Source organism: Chenopodium album, chromosome 13 (assembly GCF_948465745.1).
Source record: "Chenopodium album chromosome 13, dcCheAlbu1.1, whole genome shotgun sequence".
In the NCBI taxonomy this organism is placed as follows: Eukaryota; Viridiplantae; Streptophyta; class Magnoliopsida; order Caryophyllales; family Amaranthaceae; genus Chenopodium; species Chenopodium album.
In genome coordinates, this window is record NC_137846.1 from 9,635,807 (window position 1) to 9,660,874 (window position 25,068).

Sequence of the window (25,068 nt, forward strand, 5' to 3'; positions counted from 1 at the left end):
ATTTATTTATGCCATGAAGTTTGAACAGGTGCTACTCAACGCTTTTTAATTTTTTTTAATTTTTTTTTATAATTAATACATTGGATCGGATATCCGTTGATCCGATCTGAAGTTTCGGATATCCGAAAATCGGATATCCGGTTTTATCCAAATCGGATTCGATCGATCTTGTGCCGATCCGAAAGTTTCGGATAACCAAAATTTCGGATCAGATTGGATATCCGAAATGGTCAGCCCTACATACTGATAAACAAGACAAATATCTCAAAGGGGTATTTGTGTGTCATTTTGAGATGTAAGTGGGGTTAATATTGAAATTGATCTTAATTTGGCTTCCTCTCCTCCATCTGTTCATCTTCTTCCTCCATTCACTCACCTCCATTATTGGAAATCAATAACCTTCAATGGAGAAATTAAAATGCACGAACATCTTCAATGGAGGAGGAAGACAAACCCGGCCTAATTTCTCCAATTTTCTTAAGATTTTTCATTTAATTCGGTAGCAAAATCGCCGGAAAGACAAAGGAGGTTAAAGAAGATAGAGGACGACGAGTTGCCAAACAATGTCAAGCATTCAAGTATGGAGTCAACCCAGTTTAATGGAGTACAAAGGTAAACCACGAAGGAGGACGAAAGCGAAAAAGTACAAAAAATTAATTAAAAAGCTACTTTATTTATAAATGTGCCATTTTCAGATACAATTATGTTTATAAAACACTGAGATTTGGGTTTCTTAAAAAAAATTATGAAGTAGTTAAAAAAAAAATCAAACTTGTCAAATTTTTGAAACGAGCAAGGGAGAGAAGTGCATCAATAATTTCGAAATGAAAAAACAGTGTTTTTTCTGTGTGGTTGACCATACCGTGTGGTAGGAGTTACTTATTTAGGGGTTAATTATTCTAGGATTACTCTGTCGGTTAGCGCGTTTTTACGGGATTACCTATTCTGGGGTTACTCAGTCAGAGACTATTTATTCTAAATTTACCCAGTCAGTTAGTGCGTTTTTTATGTGAGAGTAATCCCTAACCGATCGAGTAACCCTAAATAAGCAACCCCTAACCAAGTAAATATTCCGTATAAAATAATTAGCCACACGGTGTGATTAGCCACGTATGAAGATATGTGAATGAAAAAAAAAAAAAAAAAAAAATACCCTCAGACCAAATTTACCCTGATGTACACACATTTATTCACCCTTGATTCCCCTCCACTTTCCCTCTTCCCCCCCAATTTTCCTACCAAATCCCTCAAAACAATCCAGAAAATAGAAATCAATCAAAAATGGAAGAAAACCCAGAAGAACCCCAAAATCAAAGGAAGAAAAGCTCAATTGTAATAGAAATCCCATCATATCAAGAAGTTCTTCAGAATAATCAACTTAAATCAACACAACCTTCTCTTTTCACCCCTTCTCAATCCTTCACTCAAGCTTTTGCCTCCATTAAAAAATCCGAATTCTACACTCCTCCTCCTGCTGCTCCCCCTCCTTCTACCTCTAATTCTCAATCTCTCTCTTCATCAAATGCTTCTTCTTCGGCTTCGGCTTTGGCTGTGCCCTCTTCTTCTGGGTATGTTAATTTGATCTGGGTTTCAATTATATTTTTGTGGGTATTTTTGAATCGAGTTTAATTTGTTTGTTTGTTTTTTTATCAGGCAAACTGGGGTTTCGAGTAATAATTTTGTTCAGAAGAGTAATGCCATCATTGTCAGCCACAGGCAGGTAATTCTCTCTTTTTTTTTTTTTCCAATTTTTCTGGATTAAATTGCTATATTGTTGCATTTTTCTTAATTGATTTTGTATTGAATAATGTTGTGTTAGATAAAATTAGAATGTAATCAAGGTGTTATGTTGAGGAATTGTGGATGTTTGAGAATATGCATAGCTTGTAGTGGGTTTAGTATGCCAACAAATTAAATGAGGCAATGAGAAACTTGTTAGCAGTATTGCAGCATGTATTATTTGTGGAAAAGTGAAGTTCTTTTTGTGATTCGCCGAAATTCTTCTGACGAGTGACAACAGTCTATTTGAGCCGAAGTTCTTGTAAATTTGGGTTTGTGATTCATTGAAATGCTAATGATGTTGAGGTTTCTAGGTCAGGCTTGAATGATTGATAGTTGGATGAAAGAACTAACCTTGGGATTTCTTTATTAGAAGAATTGCTCTTCCAAAAAAAATGTGGAAAGCTATACAAATATAGGCAATATATAAGTTGTTCTTACTTAGTTTTTTGGGCTTTATTATTTAGTTAGCTCAATAAAGGAATAGTAGTTTATGAACATTATAGCTTAATGCTGATGCTAATGATGTTGAGGTTTCTAGGTCAGGGTTGATGCTTTGGATGAAAGAACCAAACTCGGGCTTTCTCTATTGAAGAAATACTATTCCAAAATATATGGGAAGCCATATAAATAGAGTGGAAATTTAAGTTATTCTTATATGATGTTTGGGTCTTTTTATTCAGTTCTGACTCAAGAAAGGAAATTCCATGAACAATAGAACTTATTATTGACTCACATCTGTTGTATTACTTCAGTCATTGTGAAGAGATGGTACTATTTATCTCTTAGAAATCAGGAGGTAAGAGCAGCTCAGGATGCAGGAAGGAGATTGATGGATTTACAATTGACCGTATGATGAAAGTAAAAACTGAGGTAGCTGACCAGCTGCCTCAGTACACAGTGTAGTTTAGTGTGTTTATTAGTTATAGTATCATAGGATAGGAAGATTAAATTTCTAATTTAGTACTTTTCATAGGATAAGGAATGGTAGCAGTTCAGACATTTTTGGTTAAGAGGGGTAAGATGAGGGAGGGAATTCATCAATCTCTTTGGTTTATAAATAAATTAGCATCACTATGTCATTCTTTTTCTTGCTCTCTTTTAGGGTTTTGTTGGGGACAGGATTATCTTTTTATTGTTCTCGTATCAATGCTTTGTGAACCTCATGATTAAACTTTCTAGTAAAATTGAATAGATAAGAGCACAAGGCTTGTCCCTGATATCTTTGATGAGGAACAAGGGTTCAGCTTCTAGCTACAATATCCCTTAGCTGGGAAACTAAGAAAGGAGCGGTGGATATTTAAGAGGTTTAAGCAAATATTCCTCTGATGAGAGATATTCAGTTGGTGGTTAGTAAGGAAGAATGGGAAGATAATTGACCTGCAACTTTAAATTGCTGAGGGGCCAGGGACTGATCAAATGTATTGAATCCCCCTGTCGATACTTCACTTCTTTGTACTTTTACCATTCACTGGCCCTTCCCTACCTTCTTTCTCTGTGCAAACCACATTAATGTTCTATAAGCTGCTATTGTAAGTCTCTGGTGTTCTTGGATTAATATATATTTGGCGTTAGTCATTCATTGCCCTTTATTTTATTTTTTTAATTTTATTTATTTTTTTTAATTTTTATTTTATGAAATGGACTTCTGAAGTTTATCTGATTCTTACGTTTTTCCTTTTTTTTTTTTTTACTTGGTGTCCATGGCCTGTTCAAGTATACTGTTTCCCTATAATGCTAATGCTTAATTATTTATTGCTGGAGATCTAGTGCTCAGACAGTTAGTAGATTACTTTTTGCTCTTCATTATTATTTTTGGGCTCTGGGAGTTAACCTGGGGTGTGTTAAAGTGTTAGCAACTGACATATTTTTAAGCTTTGTAGTTTATAATCATTGAGTGGTTTTCTAGCTTATTGTTGTCAATTTAATCTTTAGAGGCTTTAGTCACCATCATCAAGCTGCTGGCGAAATTTTTGCTTAATTTGGTAATTGTTCATAACAGTTGCTTATGTTTTGCCTCAGTCCTCAGTCATTAAAATTCCTTTTTCAAGGACATGTCTTCTAAGAGATGAAGGAAGTGATTGGTTGGTTTTAATGGAATTAAGGACTTCCAGAAGTTTGAGAATCTAACTTTATGTGTCAATTTCCTTTTGCAGAAAGGAAACCCTCTGCTCAAGCACATCCGAAATGTAAGGTGGAATTTTGCAGAAGTTATTCCTGACTATGTTCTGGGGCAAAATTCTTGTGGTCTTTATTTAAGGTTGGTTAAAACATTTTTTCCTTATGCAAATCTTCTCTTTAGAAATAACCTTGGGGCCTTGGGTGGTTGCAATTTTACAAGGTGGTGTTTGGATAGGAGTTTCATGTAAACAATGTCTTCAAGTAAATTGTAGATGTCATGACTTTTATTTTCAATGTATCACTTTTGACATATATTCTCACTATTTTTGCACTGAAGTTACCTACTTACCTCACAGGAAAAAAATTGCTGATATTTTCACATTAAAATATCGGCAGATGCTTAATATTATCTCTGGTATACTGTATTTCCTGTTATCTCGACATAATAATATTAAGAAATTGGCATGAGTTCCGTCAATCTTCATGTATGCCAAGCTGCGAATGCATATCTTGTTTAATCAATGACTGGTCTGAATGGAATTTAATCATTTATGTGAAAAATCGTCGACTTATTCTAGTTTAGTTTATCACACGGATTTTTTTTGTTACTTTCTATCATCTTTTACTATTGTGTTAATGAAATTCCTAGAATTTAATATTTTGCAGTCTCCGCTATCACCTGCTTCATCCAGACTATCTTTATTATCGTATAAGAGAACTACAGAAGAACTTCAGACTTCGTGTGGTGCTATGTCATGTTGATGTGGTAAGCTACTAGATTGACTCAGTAACTTTTTAACCTTGGTCAGGTTGATGTATGTTATGGTTCTTATGGAATATAATTATATGGCAGTGTCATTTACATATATTATGACTGCTGTAATAATTGTGTCCAACATTATGATAATGGTTTTCAGGAGGATGTAGTCAAGCCTTTACTTGAAGTCACAAGAACTTGTCTGCTTCATGATTGCACTCTTCTCTGCGCTTGGAGGTAAGAATAAAGCTCTTCTTAAAATATATCCTTTTAAAGCTCTTTACGGGAGTTAGATTCTATTTTTCTTGGGATATACTCCGTTTTGGTCACACAATGACACTGATGTTTTGGTGAATGCCTCCTACTCCACTCCCCCAAAATTCTTCTAAATTTTGTTGTTCTGGAGTATCTCTTTTCCTGGGATGATAGAATGCTGCTGTCTTCCTTTATGTAACTATTATATTACTAGTGTGTGTCAACATGACCAATTGTTTTCATTTCACTCAATCAATAAATCCACTTCAGCAGCACCTTTGCATGACCTGTTAAGCAAAATTTAGTTCTATATTTGATGTATATTGATCCACATGCAGGCTTATACTAACTTTGATTTACAATTTTCCTGCCATTTCCATTCTTTGTGTATATCAGCTTGGAAGAATGTGGTCGATATTTAGAAACGATTAAAGTCTATGAGAACAAGCCAGCTGATATCATTCAAGGACATATGGACTCTGATTATTTATCAAGGGTATGTTCCATCTGGGATAGTTCTCTCCACAAATTAATAGTGCTTTAGTCCATATATATAAAGCAGCCGAGTTAAAAGGCTCTTAATTTGTCTGTAAACAGTATAGTATCTTATGAAAGCATATAATAGTGTGGTGAGATGTTTTTGTACAAAATTTTTACTGAACCTCATATCTGGTTGCAGTTGAATCATGCCCTTACTGCTGTTCGACATGTTAACAAAACTGATGTAGTCACTCTTGGTTCCACATTTGGGGTAGGCAAGATGATCAATTTTGTTATAGATAAGTTTTTCTTGAAGGCGATTTTCTAATGGTTTTATTGCGCTTTATAGTCTCTTTCTCATATCATGGATGCTTCTATGGAAGATCTAGCCCGTTGTCCTGGCATTGGGGAGCGTAAGGTACTTTCAAGTCTTGTCAATATTATTCATCATCTTGATCCATAGTAACATTAAATGATTTTCATGCCGCCAGTTGCTATTAGAACAGGCTTTATTCTCCAAGTCTCGAAATTTATTAATATCAATTCTTTCAAGTTTCTCCTTAAGTAGAGTTATAGTTTGCACTCAGCAACTTTATCAAAATTCTTCTTCGCATACATTTTCTCCTTTCTCTCTGTGTGGTGATATGCTTTTCTGACATGGAGTCAAAGTCCAAATTTTTGAAGGCACCATTGACTAACATATCTTGTTGATCAATTAGGTTAAACGTTTGTATGACACCTTTCACGAACCTTTCAAACGTGTGGTGCCAAACCGCTCTGAAGCCCCTGTGCAGAATGATCCAACTCCAACCTCCTTAGAAAGCGAACCACCAGGTGTTGAGAAGAAATCAGAAGACACTAGCAAGCGTCAGAAAAAAGACCCAGAAGTGATCTTAAAATCAGCTTTGTCTGCAGCCTTTGCAAAATATTCAGATAAACTTGGAAAGAAAAGCACTGCATCAGATAAGGAAAGTGGTGAAAGCTCAAACATCCAAAAAGAATCGGAAGCTGATTCAGAAATTTGAAGTAAGAATCTTTACATCTGAAATTTCTCTTGGTGATTGAGTCTTGGCATAGACCCCCGAAAGTTTTGTGGTATCATTACCATCTGGTGTTCTGGTTTTATCAACTGGTTTTTTCTGGACTGATATAATAGTTATGTAACTATATCTGTGTTGTAGCTTTAGCTTAGATTATGTTAGTTGATGTAAAAGTCAGTTAAGGAAGTAATGCATCTTTACAAATGTAAATGTAGGCTTAGAATGTTATAGTAGGAAATTTCCTCTGCTGATTGGCATATAACAAGCTGCAGCATGCATTTAGAGCACATGACATGGTCCCAATAGTGGCAGTGACATTTAACATGGGTTTTGTATTGCTTTGGCTATAAATTACGGAGTATACCGAAAGACTCGATTATAAATGTAGCATTGTATGATTAGTTTTTTTCAAATGTATGTTGTAATACTCCCTTTGTCTCTAAATAATCACCCTCAATTGGTTCGATGTCAACATAAAAAATTGTCATAATAATTCACAATTCTTATACTCTTCAAAATTTAATTAATATCTTTGTTGTCACACATCGCCCTTCTTTCGCATCCATGCCTTCTTGGTTCGGGTTTTTAAAGTCAATTATTTTGAGAAGATCAAATAAGAATGTGACCTATAATATATAAGTGGAAAATTAATTATTTTTTTTCAATCATGAGTCGATATGGTTATTTCAAGCTATTTTGACAGAGGTCTATATCAATATAGGTTATCACATCTTTGCTTCTAGCCTCAGCAATATTTACCTTGTCTTCTCTTTTGGTTATACTCACTTCACTTGTTACTTTCATCTAAATCAGTGGTGTTCAGCAGATCAGCATATTGTTTTGATGGCGAAATGTCACCCAACATTTTGTCATTTTCATGTCTGGTTTTGCGCATAGAACTTTTTTTTTTTTTTCCACAGTTTCACTTTGCTTTCTTAGATCCTGGGTAGATGTGTTAGTATGTTACATCCAATACCTTAAGGTTTTTCATGAGTGTGTATAACAATCTTGTAATCAAAAATTTCTACAAGGATTATATTTTTGAAGACAACTTTTGTAGCATAGCTGAAAACCAAGTGGTTGTCATTGCTGCAATATCTTCTAAAAAGATAAATATTGTCCTAAGTAAATCATACGACTACGAAAAAGATAAAATAACAAACTACTATCATCTAGACTAGAATTTTGATGCTTGATCTGCATCATTTTTAGCTGTTAATTGCAATTTCGACACAGAATTTACTACTTGTATCTGACTGCTGATGTTCTAACTTTTGCTAAGTACATAGAATTTTATACAGTTTAATTTGTTATTGAATGATAATAAAATTCTCCTTCTGATTCATCTGTATGCTAACTTTACAATTGTTTGCGTTCATTTAATTCCTTCGTTTCTCCTTAAAATCGTTTTCTGAGGCGAATAACCGTGGTTCATTGTTTGATTCCTTTAGACAAAATAGTATGTGTCTGATTGATTGCACAAGTTATAAAATTTAGACTGGCATGAAACCTTGTACGTGCTAACTGCCGGGCCTATTTTCTGCTAAAATTTACTGTTGTAGTGATGAACTGATTTATACTTCTTTGTTGTCTATATGTAGGGACTAAAAACATTGTAAGGTTGTATTCATTCAAGATTCTTTTGGTGAAACGATAGGTAAGTTTGAGATCTGACAATTACAATATGATATAAAAGACAAATTTCTCCTGTTAATTGATGAATAAGAGGAAAGGAATATTTTCTTACTTGCCTTTTTTTCATCCCATAAATTTGTAAATTAGGAATGGTTTTGAATTATTGGATTTCATTTCAAGGTTGATTTTGGTTTACTCGGTTGGGTCATATTTGTGTGTATTGCCATTTATCTTAATATGATTATCAGTCACAAATCGAGACGTGTAATCACGATACAGTTTAAGTTTGGGTCAAGTAATCAAATACGAATCAGTTTTTCCGCTAGTTAATACTTATATATGTGTTAGTAATGCACCCCTTGTTTGATAGTGACTTTCATAATTGATAGCTTGATATGTGAGTCTTTCGAGCCTGTATTGTGTATTCCCAGTATTTTTTCCTCGTTACCTGTTTCTTGTAGTTGATTACTTAATCATGTGCTTATTTGATGGACAAATCAAAAGCTTCTAACGTACAAGTTAGGATTGTTCTTTGTTTTATTGGCATTAGAGGTCTGCATTACATAAAATAGACAGCCCCTGTTAATATATGTGAATTTGACTGTAATCAAATGATGACAGACAACTGATACGAGAACACACTGGATTGGTTACCTATCAGTGTTTTCTCTTCTTGTAGATCAAACTAAATCAAATTGCTTTAAGAACTGTAAACTCAAACAACTATGTCTATAAGAGCTGGAAATAATTTTCTTCGAACTTTCCTTATTCTATACTTAAGCAAAAGCTTACAGAACGATAAACCATTGTAGTATTCATGTACAGCATAAATATCAGACACCACAACTTGTTTTTTTTTTTTTTTTTTGATCAATCTAACTTCCAGGTTCATGGATTGGAAATTTGGAAGCTATACCATGAGTCTAATGCTGCTATCTTGAATTATTCCTGATGTTGAAATGCATAGTCATGCTGCTCTTTGATCTGTGTGCTCCTCTTCATTGTACACTGCAACGTGAATCTTTTCAATAATCCTGATTTTGGCCGTGTTCATGTATTTGCATGCCAATTTTAATCTTGATCATTGGCTTGTAGGAGAAAATACGAAGTACAGAAATCTCCATCAGATCAAAAAGAATGTAAACCAATTTTTCCCTAGAGAAGTCATTTACTATGACAAAGACGGCCTCTGAGACCTTGGACTGACGAAATTAGTGAGATATCTGGATGAACTTGAAGGAGCAGATGAAAGATTTTTCACCAAAGGGATTAAAGACTGCACAACATCCGTCATCAAAGGTCTGTAATCTGGCTCTACTTGTACACAAACAGCAGCAATCGCTGCAATCTGTAGAAAAATACGATGAAGTAGGATCATTTAGATTAGCTTTGCTGTCGCATGATCATTATTTAAAGCTAATGAAACAGATTCTCTGACCTGAATTATGTCCTTTTGGGAGTATTGCCCTTTTAAATTTGGATCAATCATTTCCATTACCTTCTGTCTGTGAGTTAATCTTGGAAGAGCCTAAAATTAAAAGAACCAGTCAGTTTTAATCAGCAAAAATCAAATTTAGTCAGTAGTAATCACTTCAGCTCCATTAAAATCAGTTGAGGGTCTAGTTAGTCACTACTAAATACTAACCCAATCGACAAGGACATGTTCTCCTGATGGACGCCTTGTATCTATGGGTACACGTCCTGTAATGAGCTGTAAAAGAACAACCCCGAAGCTGTAAACATCTGATTTTGTGGTGAGCTTCCCTGTTGAAGCGTACCTGTACAACTAAAATCAATTAGAGTGCGAAACTTCGAGATACCGAGAACAGAAGATCACATGATATGATAAGTAAATAGGACTAGTCATTATAAATGTTTAGCATTTAGTGTGTCCTTACTTATTAAGACAACATTCTAATTTCCTTCCTTTTTTATAGGTGAAGATTAGCATATTGTCCTTAGTATGATTCTTTAAGCTTCATAAATGCTATTCAGGATAATGTTAAGCCTTACATGTATACTGTAAGGACCACATTGCATTATTAGAGACTCGTAGTTTTCAGTTATATGGTTAAGAAAGTGATGCATGAGAATACAGCGGGGGGTGGGGTGGGGGTGAGGAGAAGGAAAAGCACGCACTCTGGAGCCAGGTATCCGGTGGTCCCTAAGACACGAGTTGAAATCTGACCGTTGATCTTATTAGAACCTGTCTTAGCCAAACCAAAATCAGACACCTTAGCCCTGAAGTTATGGTCCAATAGAATGTTGCTGCATTTGAAGTCCCTATGGATTATGGAAGGTGTTACATGCTCATGAAGGAACTCGAGGGCACGGGCACAATCAAGGGCGATACGTAGTCGAGTGCCCCAATCCAATGGCTGAGGGTATGTGTGAGGTGAATGTAGGTGCTGCTGTAGGCTGCCGTTGGGCATAAATTCAAAGATTAGGAGCCTGTGATTTTGGTCCGCGCAATAGCCAAGTAGCTCAACTAGGTAAGGGGATTGTAAACGGCTTAGTAGGTCCACCTGCCCAAAGAAAAGTTATCTTATTAATTCTCAAACCATGTGAATAGTTGATGAGGCTTCATAAATGCAAATTCATATGGATACAAAATAGGCACATAATCTAGTTATTCTTTACTGAGGTTTACTTAACTTGAGAAGAAAATGACAAAATATATTAGAGCACAAGTCAAACCCCTAAGAAATTCTTTCTCTTTTAAACTAAGATTAGGACTTTATTTAATAGACAAAAATATCTTTAAGTAAAGCTTAAGTCCCTTTACAATAAGAGAAGTACTTATCATTAAATTTAATAATCCTGTATAGGTGTTTTCATTAGATTCTTGCTAGTGAAAAAAGAAAACGCTACTACCTATATATTTCAAGGGTTATGAATAAGAAACTTGAGTGGCTAATAATAGATATTTAATAACGCCAATCAACCCGTTTTTTCGTCACTAATATGAGTAATATCTATAGTTGTCCTACATGCTATGTTTGTGAATCCTTTTATTTTTCCTAGGCTAATTAAACTCATAACTTTTTAATTGGTCAATAACCCAATTAAATTATACTTTCATAAGAAATTTTATTTCAAATCTATTGATTCAATATCAATTTTCTTTATATTTCTCTCACGAGAATTGTCAACCCTACAAGAATCGATACAATTAGAACATTCTGACATCAGCTAATCTATCATTCTATCGTGCTGTTTGTATTGATAAGGAAATAAGAACAAAGGAAACATCATATGAAATTATGATTAGATATCTTAAAAATGGAATAAGAAATGAAAGGCCAAAAAAGAATTAAATGAAAGGCAACCTTACCTCTATTCTAAAAGCACGCTCTCCTTGCTTGCCATTGCTGTTCACCATCTTAATTGCTGTTACAGTCCCATCTCCTAGAATCCCTCTGTACACCACCCCATAACCTCCGTGCCCTATCACATTCGCCTCGTTGAAGTTATTTGTTGCCATTTCCAGCTCCTTGTATGTGAATACTTGTACACCTTTTTGTTTAAATTGTGATGATGTGCGCCTTGAGCTCGGGTTTGACATATACCCATTCTTCACCTCTACTCAGTTATCATAAATCATTACATCATATCAGATTTTAATTGACGGTCTGACCAGTGAAATGTTAAACAAGTATTCATTCATAATACTAAAGAATAAAATCTTAAAGTAGTAAATATTGTTGTTACCTGGACTGCTTTCAGTAAAACTGATGGCAGTATCAGCAGCAAACTTGCAGCTGTTGTCGCTGTTGCTGTTGCTGTTATAATTGTTACACTTCGATGACCTCCTCTGTCGTCGAAGTAGTATAATAAGAACTACGATGAAGGAAAGGAGAATAAGTATGAAGATAGGTATGACAATCAGGAGAATGGAAGTCAGGGAAAAACTCCCCTGATTACTCTGCTTATCATCATAGTTTCCGGGTGGCGAATGATGAAACGAGTGTTCACCACCGCGGTAGTTGGCTGCAGCACTGTCAGATGATTCTGCAGAACCAAGAATGGAGGAAGTTTCCATGACAAAAATGGGAAGTACAAAAGGCAGAAGATTGGTTAAAAAAGAGATTTTTATTTTTTGCAGAAAATATGATGATTATGGACTGATATCTGGTGGAAAAATTCTGATGTAACTTTCTGTTAAGTAAGCACAGAAAGCAATGTATAAAATATAAAGAAGAGGAGAGAGAAAATAACAGACTTGGTAAGAAGAGGAATAAGGGGTGTATGTATAGTTGTAGTGTATTGCCTTAGTAGGAGGTCATCCTACAAGTTTAAGGCACATGAATATCTTAAGACTTTTTATCTATCTTCTCGTGAGCATAAAAAGAGGGTTGTTTGATTTAATAAAGTTAGTTTTAGTTTGGCTGTTCTTTTGTTATTTGGCTTTGGAATAGTCTTTGTCTTTGATAAGGAATAGACATATTTTGGTCTAATTCTTTTGCATGCGATTTGCGAAACTGCAAGTAGTGAATTTTATCATCTGATTCAAGTTTAGTTTAAGTGAGTCATTTGTCCAACAATTTGTTACAGTGTACGGAGTACAATAACTCTTAACTCAAGAAAATAATGCTCTTGAAATACTCTCTATGTCACAATAAATTGGTAAAATAAAAATATTGAAAAAATAAATAAAAAGTTACTCTGTATAATTTGTGTTAGGTTTGACCTTAAGCATTTACCATTTGTTGATTAAAAAAAAAAAAAAATGACATTTGATGGTAAACAACTAACCAAATGCCCGCATTATGCCTTAATTTTTTCCATTCTTCAAATCTACTCCGTATATTCATATTTGAAAGCATATGAATTTTCCTTAATTTGTTAAAATGTGTTAATTAGGTTTTCAAAATCATCGTATTACAGTATTTGGTTGTTTAAATCTTCAACTTAATTTTGTGATGGAGAGTTACTGGACCAGTCGTTGGAAGGGACCATGAAAAAGAGATCCATTGAGCAACTAATACCATTAAATACACCTAAAAAGAATATAATCATGTAGTAGTATCGTAAAGTTGGCTATCTTTAAAACAACAATATACGAGTTTTAGCCATCCTAAATTCATACTTTGACCAAACATCAGATAATAAAGCATAAAATTTCATACTAAATTGGATATAAAATGTAAAACTTTATTAAAATTCATAACTTATTCTAACGTAGTCGAATTATTTTCTCAAAAAACTTATTATTAGAAGCATTCAACTAAAAAAAACTCTATAGGTAATATTAATGTTGATCTTATTGTAGGAGAAAGTAAGCTCAGCCTTAGTACCACCTTGAAGTTGCCTATGTTGAACATAATCATCGGCCACATATATGTGATATAAGTCAGAGGATCTTGAGTCTTGAGACTGTAACACCATATAAGTTACATAACCTGTTTCTGTGTCATTCACTTGTATATCTGTTGCTCCACGTTCCCTAAGTTCATCCCTCTTCTCCTTAGTCAAATTGTCCATGAAACAATCTTTTGGAAATGAAAACCTTTTTTTTGACCCGTCGTATGCTGCTTCATACGTACGACTCATGATGATTAATTAGGGTTAAATCTTAAGTGTGTACGAGTATTGTTTATGTGAGAGTTAAGGTTGTATTCGCGTATGTTTCAATTTAAATAAGAATTCAACTCTATTTATATGACCAGCAATGCTCAAGTCAACTTCACATTACGATTTATTTACATAAATAACATAATTTTATTTAAGTATAGATTACAAAATATGGTTAAAGTATGAGTGTATAATTTGAACATGACAAATTTGAAAGAATGTAAGATGTACTTTAAAAATTAGCTAAGGTAATCAAATATTTCTTTTAATTGTGGCGACAATTATAGCATAAAATTTTCTAAGGCACATACAATCTTAATTGCCATTATATATTTATTTGTATAGAATGATTTTATATTATAGCTTGCCATTTATTATATAATATTATTACTAGCTTGTTAGTCCTTACTTTCCATTATTATCACTCTTTCTCATTTAAAGTAATTCGTGACCTTAAATTTTGCAAATGAAGAAAGGAAATTTTTTTTTTGAAGACATGGAATTTTTGTTAACCAATAAAGTAATAATGCATAATTTTTTTTAGTTTTTTTTTTTAGGAAAAAAAGTACGTTATAATTTTTTTTTTTTTTTTTTTGGGGGGGTGAAGAAAGGGTGGAAAACCTCAACTAAAGACAAAAGTGCGTTATATTTAGTATTACATACATCAATTAGTATTATGTGCACCATGGTGCACCTGGCCCAATCCGCGCCCAATAGAGGAAGGCCAAGGAGTTTAGTTTTTTTTTTTAAAAAAAAATATTCCCTCCTCTCTCCAACCGCTACTTCTATTTTTTATTTCATTTTAAAAAATTTCTCTCTTCTCTAATAAATTAAAAACCTTCCTGAATTAATTCTTTTGTATTTTCTCTCTCCTCTCACCATTTTTCACTCTCTAAAAACTGCAATCTACCATGACAAAAGACAACGAACACACGAAAACACCTTCAAAAAGATGAACATCACTTAAAATTCTTTGATTTTCCTACATTTATGTTAAATTTGCTAATATAATTCAACAAATTGAAAAATTGAAACTATGTTCTACTATATAATTGTCTTTTTTTTTTTGTAGAAAATCGAAATTATCTACTCCTACTGAAGAAGATGAAGATGTGTAAGTAATTTATTGTTCAAATTCGCAATTTGATCTTAAATTGTTAATTTTTAGAATTGAATACTAAATTGAACCCTAAATTTTTTGAACAATGCAATTAGTCAAATGTTCAACGTCAGAACACCAAAAAAGAAGAAATTAGATGATGTATCTAAGAAAAAACCAGTTGTTAAAAACTTTTGAATCCCAATCACAAACCACCGAACATCTTACAAAAACCTCTTAACCCCCTACAAAAACTTCTAAACCTCAACCACAAACCACTGAATACCTTACGAAAATCTCTAAACCCCCTACAAAACTTCTAAATCTCAACCACAAACCACTGAATACCTTACAAAAACCTCTAAACCCCCTACAAAAACTTCTGAACCCTAACCACAAACCACTGAACACCTTACAAAAACCTCTGAACCCCCTACAAAAACTTCTGAACCCAACCACAAACCACTGACACCCTACAAAAACCTCTAAACCCCTACAAAAACTTCTAAACCCCAGCCACAAACCACTGAACATACACCCTACAAAAACCTCTGAACCCTCTATAAAAACTTCTAAACCCCAACCACAAACCACTAAACACCCTACAAAAACCTCTGAACCCCCTACAAAAACTTTTGAACACCAACCACAAACCACTGAACACCCTACAAAAACCTCTGAACCCCCTACAAAAACTTCTGAACCCCAACCACAAACCACTGAACACCCTACAAAAACCTCCTGCAACTAGTCTACTACTCGCTTACCTTGAGTTTAAAAACGAACCCCCTACGAAAACTTCTGAACCCCAACCACAAACCACTGAACCCCGTACAAAAACTTCTGAACCCCAACCATTAACCACTAAACACCCTTCAAAAACCTCTGAACCTCCTATAAAAACTTCTGAACCCCAACCACAAACCTCTGAACACCCTACAAAAACCTCTGCACTTGAAGACACTGCTCAAAATGTCAAAAGTTCAGATATACAAATTTTAAAGTAGAAAATGCCAAATTTTTAATAAAATTAAAAATACGGTCTAAAACAAACAAACAAAAAGTTCATTTGTATCTCATGTTCAGAATTATAATAAATATGTTCATAATTCCAAAAATACATATCGGTAAACATATATATTGACAGGAGACGTATCATACGTTCGTATTTTTAACTTAAATTGTTCAAATTACTAAAATATAATCAAATGCAGAAGTGTTCATAACAAAATACACAATTATTACTAAAAAAAAATTAAAAGAATATGAAAGCTACATATTCCGAAACTCATGGTGATTTAGATAATGTAATCTCATCGGAATTTAATCATCTCCGTCGTCTTAACCACCTTCTCCTCGATGACGACGCCATCTTTAGCTTCACTACTTCATTGTAAAAACCCCATCCATTAACAAAGCTTCAAATCGAAGGTTGAAGAAAACAGACTTTGAATTTAATATTTAGTAATGAAGGAATTCAATTTATGGTGATCAACAATGGTAATGAAGGAATTCAATTAAAAGGATGATGAATGAATTCAAGATAGAGAAAAATAAAATAGAGAGAAAAATAGAGGAGAGAGAAAATAAAAGAGAAAGAAATCGGAAATTAGGAAAGTAGAGGAGAAAAGAGAAGAGAGAGTATATTTTTATTGGTGGTTCACATAGAATTAGATGCACCATGGTGCATCTTATAATTGCCTTAAACACATATAGACCTGGCAATATTGATCCAGACTCGATGGCCTAAATCGAAATTGACCCAAAATCCAAAATTGACTCGACCCGGCCCATATCCGACCCAAAAATGGTGTTGACTTGATCTTGACCCAACACCCGAACTGACTTGACCCGAAGTATTTGACCAGAACAAACCCGATACCCTAAATTGTTCCGAGCAGACCCAATACCAAAAATGTCACGAACTAAAATTACCTTATAATTGAACTAAAAATATCTAGTGCCAAAACTAACTCAAATTGTTCATCTTCAACCGTAGCCAAGCTCATAAACCGAATTGATAGTTCTTATTATAACAATAACAAAATATAAAATTATTGACTTGGGCTTAATCCACAAATGGAACAACTCGAACATGACCCAACCTGATTTTGACCCGATCTGAATATGACCCGAACATATTGGACCCGAAAATGGTTTGACTCGAACATACCCGACCCGAAATTGACTCGACCCAATATCTGACCCGAGTCATACACAAAACTCGAAATGACCCGACCCGAATGTTAACTGACCCGAAATGACTTGACCCAAACGACCCATTTACCAAGTCTACATAGATATGATAAATTCATAATTTACGTTGTTACATGTTTATGAAAATATTTTTGAATTTGAAATCTAATAAAGAAAAAAAAAATCAACTAAACTTAATCTTGCCATTAATATTTAGTATTAGTATATTAATTAAACCGCGTGTATTATGTGTGGTTGGCTACACCATGTAGCTGATTGACACACACCAAAACACTGCGGAGTACAAAGTAAACGGGTAACGTCTGACCAATTGAGTATTCCCTTAAGGCTGACCTACCGAATAACCCCTAAACAAGTAATATAACAATATAAAAAGAAAAACATAAAGCTAGTTCCCTGGTCGATTATTGTTAGTGCACTATTGCATTAAATTTAACCTGATGAGCTATGAATTTGATCTATTTAACATATGGATAAAACGATGATGATATTCACATTATTCAGGCTCAAAAAAGGTAGTAGTAGCAACTAACAAGGGTGTTGACGGTTGTTCCATAGGAATTCCAGACGGAGAAGGAACAAGGAAGGCTATTTTATTGCATTAATGAGAAATGTTATTCATCAATACATATCAGGACTCAAGGTAATGATGGCACAGTGAAAGTATATGGGATCTTATACAGATAGTTATTAGATATACCAAGCTTGTTTGGTGTAATTGGTTAGGAATTTTATAGCCCTAGGGTCACAAGACGAATTCTTTCAACTGCAGTACTTGTTAAGTAGTGAACGAGGGGTTCCTTATTGTGGCCTTATCCTTCCCCACCACTTGAAATGTCTTATCACAAATATTAAATTTATAACAGTTGAGGTCTGATCGAGATCTTTCTCCTTACCTTGAAAAAATATACATGTATGGATATACCTAATCTCAAACCTAGACAATCACCGATAAATGTATCCATACTAGCACATTGTCTTGTATTGTTCGTAAATCGTAAGTATATATTAAGTATATACAGAGTACCCATCTTCACACAATAGTAAAGGTACTTCAAATTACATGGCGCTTTAAAAGAGGGAAAGGGTTATTGCACTAGTGAGAAAGCATAGTGGAGTGTTTGTAAAACTTGATATATACTACAAGTATAAAACAAAAAATGTTTTCAAATTTTGAGAGCATAATCAATACGGAGTAAATTGTAGAAATGCCATGAAACATTTACAACTAGGTCCGCAACTACTGTTAGCATAGATATCTCATTTAATAAAGTGTGACAAATTTATCAGGTGCTTCCAACCTACAGTTGTTGCAAGACATTTGGTGTTACTTAGGAACAAAGCTTGATTGTATTAAGCTTATACCCGTGAACAATTCTCCTTGAGGACAATAATTAAAAATAATAATTTTAATAATAAAAAAAAATTTTAAAAAAAAAGAGCTTACCCTGAAATATAGCTTAGGCAAAATAACACGCATTGCAATCAATAGTTGGTGGTCTCAAAGTTCAGGATGTTAGGTACACCTAAGCTTCACGGAGTTCAATTTTGCAAAAATTGCACTCGTAATGCAAAATAAAAATTGGGCTTCAAAAATCAAAATTAAACCTAGTTTTTTCTCAAAAACATGTGTTTAGTCTCAGTAGTAGAATGATGGAAGATTCCTAGAGTACTCTCAAGAACAAAGAAAAATAAAAGAAAGTACTCGTACCATAATTTATGATCATTACAAATAAATCCAAGCATAAACGTACGTGGGACAATTAAATAAGATGCTTTAAATTTAAGTCTAGTGATACCTTTGCAACCCAAATGAGCTTGTGGTCAAGCATTGCTGTAGCCTTGGTGACTGATTTTGTCTCTTCCAAATACAACCCTTATCTACCATATCTTGGATGGCGACGGCATAGGCTAAAAAACACGGTGCATGTGATACCAAACTCGCTACCTTCCATCAATATTGGCGCATTATTATGCTTAAATCACTGAAGAACAACAGGCTAAACTCTCATTTCCACAAAATAGTAAGGCAACAAGTATCTTACTTATCAGTCTTTCAACTTACATGTGATACTCTTATTATGTTGGCTAAACGACATCCAATAGTGTTTTGATCATATATTTTGAAGATTTGAAAGAATAGTTTAGCAACTTATTATTAGAAAAAAGTTTATCCTTGTATGTACGTACTCGTATTTGCTTGGCTAAGATTATCTCTATCGTGATAATTCATCCACATCCTAATCACTCCCCTGTCTGAACCTAAACGACACTGGTACTGTATGGATGACGATTCCTGCCTTCTTTCTTATGGAATGATCTGCAAAGCAATAGGTTTACCTTGTAGAGGGATCTCTGGGGTCAACAACCTTGGCTGAAAGGAAGCTCCTAGTTCAGTCAGTTATGAACGACACACAATAAGCCTGATACCTGTTTACTGTGGCAGTCAAAAACTACCCAAAAAATTAGAAAAAAAATGCATTAATAGATTACAACATCATGTTACTACAAGATGTTATTATGTTAGTAGCCTAAAGCTGAGATCATAGGAAGGTCTAGGATAGGCAATCACCAAAATATTCCAGAGATCAGGTCGGACCAAAATTATCGACTGGAAAATTCAGCCCAAACCAGCAATGATCATGCTTGGCCAAGTAGGCCAACAGCATAAATGGCTTACTTATTCAGCAATTAAGGCCAAGGAAAACTCCAAAAGAAAGTCCAAAACAAAATGAACCGGACCACAGTTCAGGGCAAAAAAATTCTGCAAAACCGGCTTACAGATGCTTTGGTCATACCACTAGTCAAAACATAAATAAAGCAGCTAATATTATCTACTTCAAATATATATACTCCTATATCACTCCCTTGTGATAGTTATGACTAAATGGTATATCATCTATCACTGGGTTACTTGACAAAAATAGCATTGTAAGTATGAGAAGAAAGCAATACACAAATACTGTTAATAGAATTAAAAAATATCAGTCTCAATTAGCACAGATAAATTTTAAATAGTTGAAGGATCAAGTAGTGTGTTTTTGCTAATTTTCTTGGAAACCTAAAAACTTGTTTATAAGTTTTGCGACCGATTTAGCATCACCAGCAGGATATGGAAGAAGAGTATCTAGATTCATACTAGCAATAGTCTGATAAAGGGTTTGAGGGTGTGCACAGAACAAGTGTTTCCTCTCTGCTAATTCTTCTGCCAGTTCTTCTTGATGATTATCCATCAAATCCTCATTCACCACAACAATCAAAGGCTTACGCTGTCGTAATGTCTCAAAAATGCTGCCTGATCCTGCAAGACAACCAGCAATATCTGTATCAGCTTGGATAAATTAAATTATGTCCTAGTTGATCATGCTATGGTGAACAAACATATATCAACCCAGTGGCTTTTGTTAACTTGATAGCGATAATAGGTAAGGTGTCTTTCACCTACAGAAATTAATCTCATTAAATCTCACTACATTATTCCAGCACATATTTTCTCAAATTAATTCAACAATCAATTTCTTTACAAGTTTAGACCAGCTAGATGCAATGTGGCATACATCTAAAGTTCACACAGCATGCTAATTACTCTAGTAACAAGTTCAATCAGCAGAACAAGCAGCTAATTTTGAAGTGAAGATACCGCAGCCACATAAAGGTTAAAAGTAAGCGGCGTGAAAAATTGAAGTAAAACCTGATTTAGCAGGCACATTATTCATAATTCAGTCATCATAAGATAAACAGAAATCGAAGAATACTGTTCGAATAAAGAAGGCACCATCAGGCCAAAAATTGAGAAAGGCTTAAAGCTATACATGTCAATAACTGAGATGACCCAAAAATACAATCCAAAATACTAGGCTTTCGACAACATTTGTTTCACCAGTTACCGAAGGACCCGCTAAATTCAGCTTAAAAGGGACTTAAACGAAATGGTGAACTGAGATCAACACAACCGGAACCTGAAATTACCCAAGCTGAAACTAATCTAACCAACACATCAGACAAGTCCGGCTGCAGCCACTGGTAGAAAGTCCCCCAAAATATAATTAAAGCAAACCAAAAATCTTTTAAATTTTGATTGTAATTATACTCAGGAATTTCATACTCTACTTTTGGACAAGATTTTAATGAATATCAGAGAAAAAACCATCTAGAACCCAAATTTAAAAAACAAACAAATGTATAGATACCTGCATGACTTATGACAAGAGAAGCTGCTGATAGGCTCTCTGCAATGCTAGACGAAAACGTGAAGTATTCAACGGCTAGGGACCCATCGTCACCAGTTGACTACATGTGAATCAGAGAAAAACAAAAGTCAGACCCTACATCAAGTAAAGAGTTCAAGCAGCAGACTGACTAATGCCATTGAAACTTTGATAATTAACTTAAAATACAATTCAGCAATGCCCTAATGGCTAATGCAGACCGCACCTAGCCCCAAAACAAGATTCTCTCTTTATTTTTGTCAACATAAATTCTCAGATATATTATGATTACATTTACTTGTGCATGCTAATCTAAGATAAAAAGCCTAACATACAATGGCAAAACCCCAGTATGGAGTCAAATATGATGTGCAACAGGCAATTACTTTATTACATAAATTAGATGTAAAGCACTTCTAAAACACCACACACAAGTTCGAGTGGCAACAAGGCCAAAATTCAAAATACCCTGGCAGGGATGTAAGAACCACGACCGATTTGCATCAGGAGGTGTGTATACCCTTTTGCATATAATTCTTGCTTGACTTCAGGAGTGTCCACTGCTTTGACAAGAGCATCAAATAGAGTAGTTCCCACGGTGACAAAAACTGTTCTCTTAGGAATCTTACAGCCATCGGCCCTTTCCATTTGCACAACGTTTACACTTCCAAACTTCACAGCTGTTCACATAAAGGTTCACTTATTAAACTTCAGAAGGAAAAAAAAAAAAAAAAAAAAGGAATATGAGACTATATAGTTCAAGAACCTCATATGCAGCATTAAGAAGACTAAGTTTAGATACAATGACAGATCCAGGGATTGACCCATGTGAGTTTGGACCTTGGAGTAGACCTGGTTATTGTGCGGGTCAGTGCAGGTCAGTACAGGGCCAATGTGTGTCAGGGTCGGGTCAGAGCGATGTGCAAAAGCAACGTGGGTCGTTAATGGGCCTTTACTTTTTGATATTGTGATTACTCACAACAGTAATTATGAGTATATTCTCTCGATTTTTTATTTTTTATTTTTTTTTTGAGGGAAATATTCTCTCAATTCATATAAATAATATTAATAATTTTTTTTTAGGCAGTAAATATTGAAAATATTACTGTATAATTGCGAAAGATAATATATATATATAAATAATAATTCGTTAATGGAGGAAGGCCAAAATATATAATGTTCAAATGTCTACCAATTCCATTTGTAAATCGTAATAAATACTTAATAACTAAAATCAACAAATGAAAACTATAAGCTTATACTCCCTCCGTTCCACAATGATATTCCTGTTTAGAATTTTTGACTTTTTTAAATAATAGAGAATCTTCTAGATTTCTCTTAATCTGCAAAAACAAATATAGTCTTGGTGAGTAGATTATTAATATCTAACTTTATAATTTTTGCTAGCTTGACATTAAAAGATATTTGCGGTCAAAGATGGTAAAAACTTGCATCGATTTACGAAATAGAACCATCATTCCGAAACGGAGGAAGTATCGAAATTTAGTTGCAACTTTGAAAAATCATCGAAGGTAGTACATGAAAAGAATGAAACAACAAAATTGGACCCGAAATTCAAATACATGAGCAGAACAAAATCAAATTGGTGAGCTCGAATATTTATGAATTCAATCAAACAAATCAGCTAACTCGAAAATCATACCCCTAGATTGAACTACAAAATGAATAAAACAGAAAATTTCGATCAAAAACTGAGCTCAAATAATGAAATTCAAACGAAATTCTTACAGTTTATCAATATGAATTCAAATCTAGGGTTCGAAAAATTACAAATTTAGCGATGATGAAACTAGTAGAACACAAATTAAGCTTGGATAATTAACAGGCTTTAATAAGTGAAGTATTAATAAGAAAAATTCTAGAAATTAGCACAAATAAAAAGATAACATGAGTAGATTTGTTATATTGGTTTACCTGGAATGCTGAATAGAATCAAGCAGCCATTGTACGGCGGTCTACGGTTGTTCAAGCGGCGGCGATTCGCCGATTTGACGATGAACGGTCAATAGAAAGGCAGAAAAAAGGAATGAAGAATTGAACGGTTAATGAAAAATGAAGAAGTTTGATCATGGGCGGGGTCAAGCCCTTGAACCAAGGATTCGGGCCGGGCCCAAGTATGGTGTGGGCCAAAAAAAACCTTGTCCAAACCTGCTATTTTAGTTTTGGCCTAAGTGGGCCCAAAACTTGAAATTTTTTTTGGCTCATGCTGCATGCATTTGATCAAGGCTTTCTCCATTTTGATTCAGACTTGTTCTCTTTACCTGAAATAAGATACACGTAGTTTAGAATGATTTTAATAAAGTCTTGTCAACATTAATGTGAATTTTTCTAATCTGATCTAATTTATCACAAGAAATGGAAAAATTGAAAACGAAAAGGTATCCCATTTTCAAGAGGACCTTTCTTTCTAGTTGGAGTGAGTAGGTTAACAACCTAATAATCTAATATGACTAAATTTTGACCACATTTTTACTCTAATCTGTAAGAAAAAATACATTATCAAATTATTTTAATTTTACTAGATTCGTTTAATATGTATTTTCCAAATATGTAATTTACTTGTGATTCCAATGTTGATCTAATATATGACTTGTATGTAGGATTAATATTTGAACGCTATATGCATATATATTTTTATTTACGTACTTTAAACCATGAAAGCATAATTTCACATGGCAAAAGGGGAAATATTACCAAAAAGAAATAGGATGAGTATAACATTTCACAATTCACTCATCCATCCATAACATCATCATTAATCGACAATCTAACAGCAAAAACTGAAAAAAGAAAAAATGTGAAAGACAAATAATCTTTACACCTAAAGTTCTTTTAGTATAAATATTTTTCCTCCATTTTTATTGACCCTTTTTATCCTTTTCATATGGTTTGAAATCCAAAAATAAGATTTTATGAGAAAATGTGAAAGCAAAAGGAGCAAAAAAGAGAAATTATGTGGTATAATGAAGTGAATGTTGATAACAAAGGCATGAAAAGCAACCTTGGGATCTCCAAAAGTTTTGCATTTGATAATGATCTATTGAAAGAATTGAAGGAAGCTAGCCAACACAAACACTATCATAGTTCATAAGTTCAGTTTTGTTAGCTAGTGAAGTAGTAGTGTAATTGAATAGTGAGTGGTAGTCCAATTTTTTGAGTCAAAAAGGTTGATAAAAGAGAAAGTTAAAGGAATTCTTCGATCAGAATTCTTCTTATTCTTCTTGACAAAGTCCTTTTCTTTGTTTTAGCAGTGTCATGGTTTAAACCTTCATCTTGTGTTATGTGCAAATTGTTCTAGGCTTTATGTACGAGACTTTGACGCGTCAATGAACCAAATGGGCAACCTATGTCTAATATAGTAAATATGTATGCGTAAGTTTAGGGCCTGTTCATATTTACTAAACTGAGCTGAACTGAACTGAACTAATTGGAGCTGAACTGAACTGAACTGATTGGAACTTAACTGAACTGAACTGAATTGAGCTGAAATGAATATTTTATGTGAGAGGGAAATTAAGAGCTGAACTGAACTGAACTGAACTGAACTGATTGGAACTGAACTGAACTGAACTGAACTGAACTGATTGGAGCTGAACTGAACTGAACTGAAATTAAGTAAATATGAACAGGCCCTTAGTCTATTGGTAAATGGTAAGGATTATACCTTTCAACTTTGAGGTTAAGGGTTCAACCCCTACTAGCGATACTTTAAGGGTGGGGATTCCTTACCCGATCTAATGGTAACTAGTAAGGAGTGTACCTTTTAACTTTGAGGCTAAGGGTTCAATCCCCACTAGCGATACTTTGAGGGTGGAGATTCCTTACCTTTCCCCCTCACTCTCAATGTGTCTAACTCGCGAATACCGGAACAAAAAAGCTTGT

General features: G+C 34.2%; 3 protein-coding genes across 7 annotated transcripts; 1 reads left to right on the top strand and 2 right to left on the bottom strand.

The window, feature by feature from the left end:
- Nucleotides 1–305: 305 nt before the first annotated feature.
- On the top strand, nt 306–9,292 carry LOC145574541 (DNA excision repair protein ERCC-1-like). Of its 2 annotated transcripts, XR_014098099.1 has the most exons (11): nt 306–1,568; nt 1,654–1,720; nt 3,936–4,039; nt 4,567–4,666; nt 4,818–4,894; nt 5,309–5,408; nt 5,592–5,663; nt 5,742–5,810; nt 6,112–6,418; nt 8,034–8,089; nt 9,163–9,292. XR_014098099.1 is itself a non-coding variant. In XM_081632359.1 (9 exons), exons 1-9 carry the CDS (start codon nt 1,282–1,284, stop codon nt 6,415–6,417), a joined length of 1,182 nt encoding a protein of 393 aa, XP_081488485.1. In that variant the 5' UTR covers nt 309–1,281; the 3' UTR covers nt 6,418–6,876. The 2 variants fall into 2 exon arrangements, 1 of the variants encoding a protein (XP_081488485.1); XM_081632359.1 differs by lacking the exons at nt 8,034–8,089; nt 9,163–9,292 and having other exon boundaries at nt 309–1,568; nt 6,112–6,876.
- On the bottom strand, nt 8,810–12,406 carry LOC145574540 (putative serine/threonine-protein kinase PBL7). Its single transcript, XM_081632358.1, has 6 exons — nt 11,779–12,406; nt 11,402–11,649; nt 10,207–10,592; nt 9,713–9,845; nt 9,506–9,595; nt 8,810–9,415 (listed from the first exon to the last, which is right to left on the bottom strand). Exons 1-6 carry the CDS (start codon nt 12,107–12,109, stop codon nt 9,239–9,241), a joined length of 1,365 nt encoding a protein of 454 aa, XP_081488484.1. The 5' UTR covers nt 12,110–12,406; the 3' UTR covers nt 8,810–9,238.
- A 3,413-nt stretch (nt 12,407–15,819) lies between these two features.
- LOC145576252 (uncharacterized) lies at nt 15,820–23,244 on the bottom strand. 4 transcript variants are annotated; one of them, XR_014098342.1, is made up of 6 exons: nt 23,101–23,244; nt 21,634–21,845; nt 21,148–21,247; nt 20,097–20,258; nt 18,757–19,410; nt 15,820–16,126 (listed from the first exon to the last, which is right to left on the bottom strand). XR_014098342.1 is itself a non-coding variant. In XM_081634037.1 (4 exons), the coding sequence occupies exons 2-4, from the start codon at nt 21,811–21,813 to the stop codon at nt 20,002–20,004; spliced, it is 537 nt and encodes a 178-aa protein (XP_081490163.1). In that variant the 5' UTR covers nt 21,814–21,845; nt 23,101–23,243; the 3' UTR covers nt 19,910–20,001. The 4 variants fall into 4 exon arrangements, 1 of the variants encoding a protein (XP_081490163.1); XR_014098341.1 differs by having other exon boundaries at nt 15,820–16,158; XR_014098343.1 differs by having other exon boundaries at nt 15,820–16,158; nt 18,757–19,387; nt 23,101–23,243.
- Between the last annotated feature and the right edge of the window lie 1,824 nt (nt 23,245–25,068).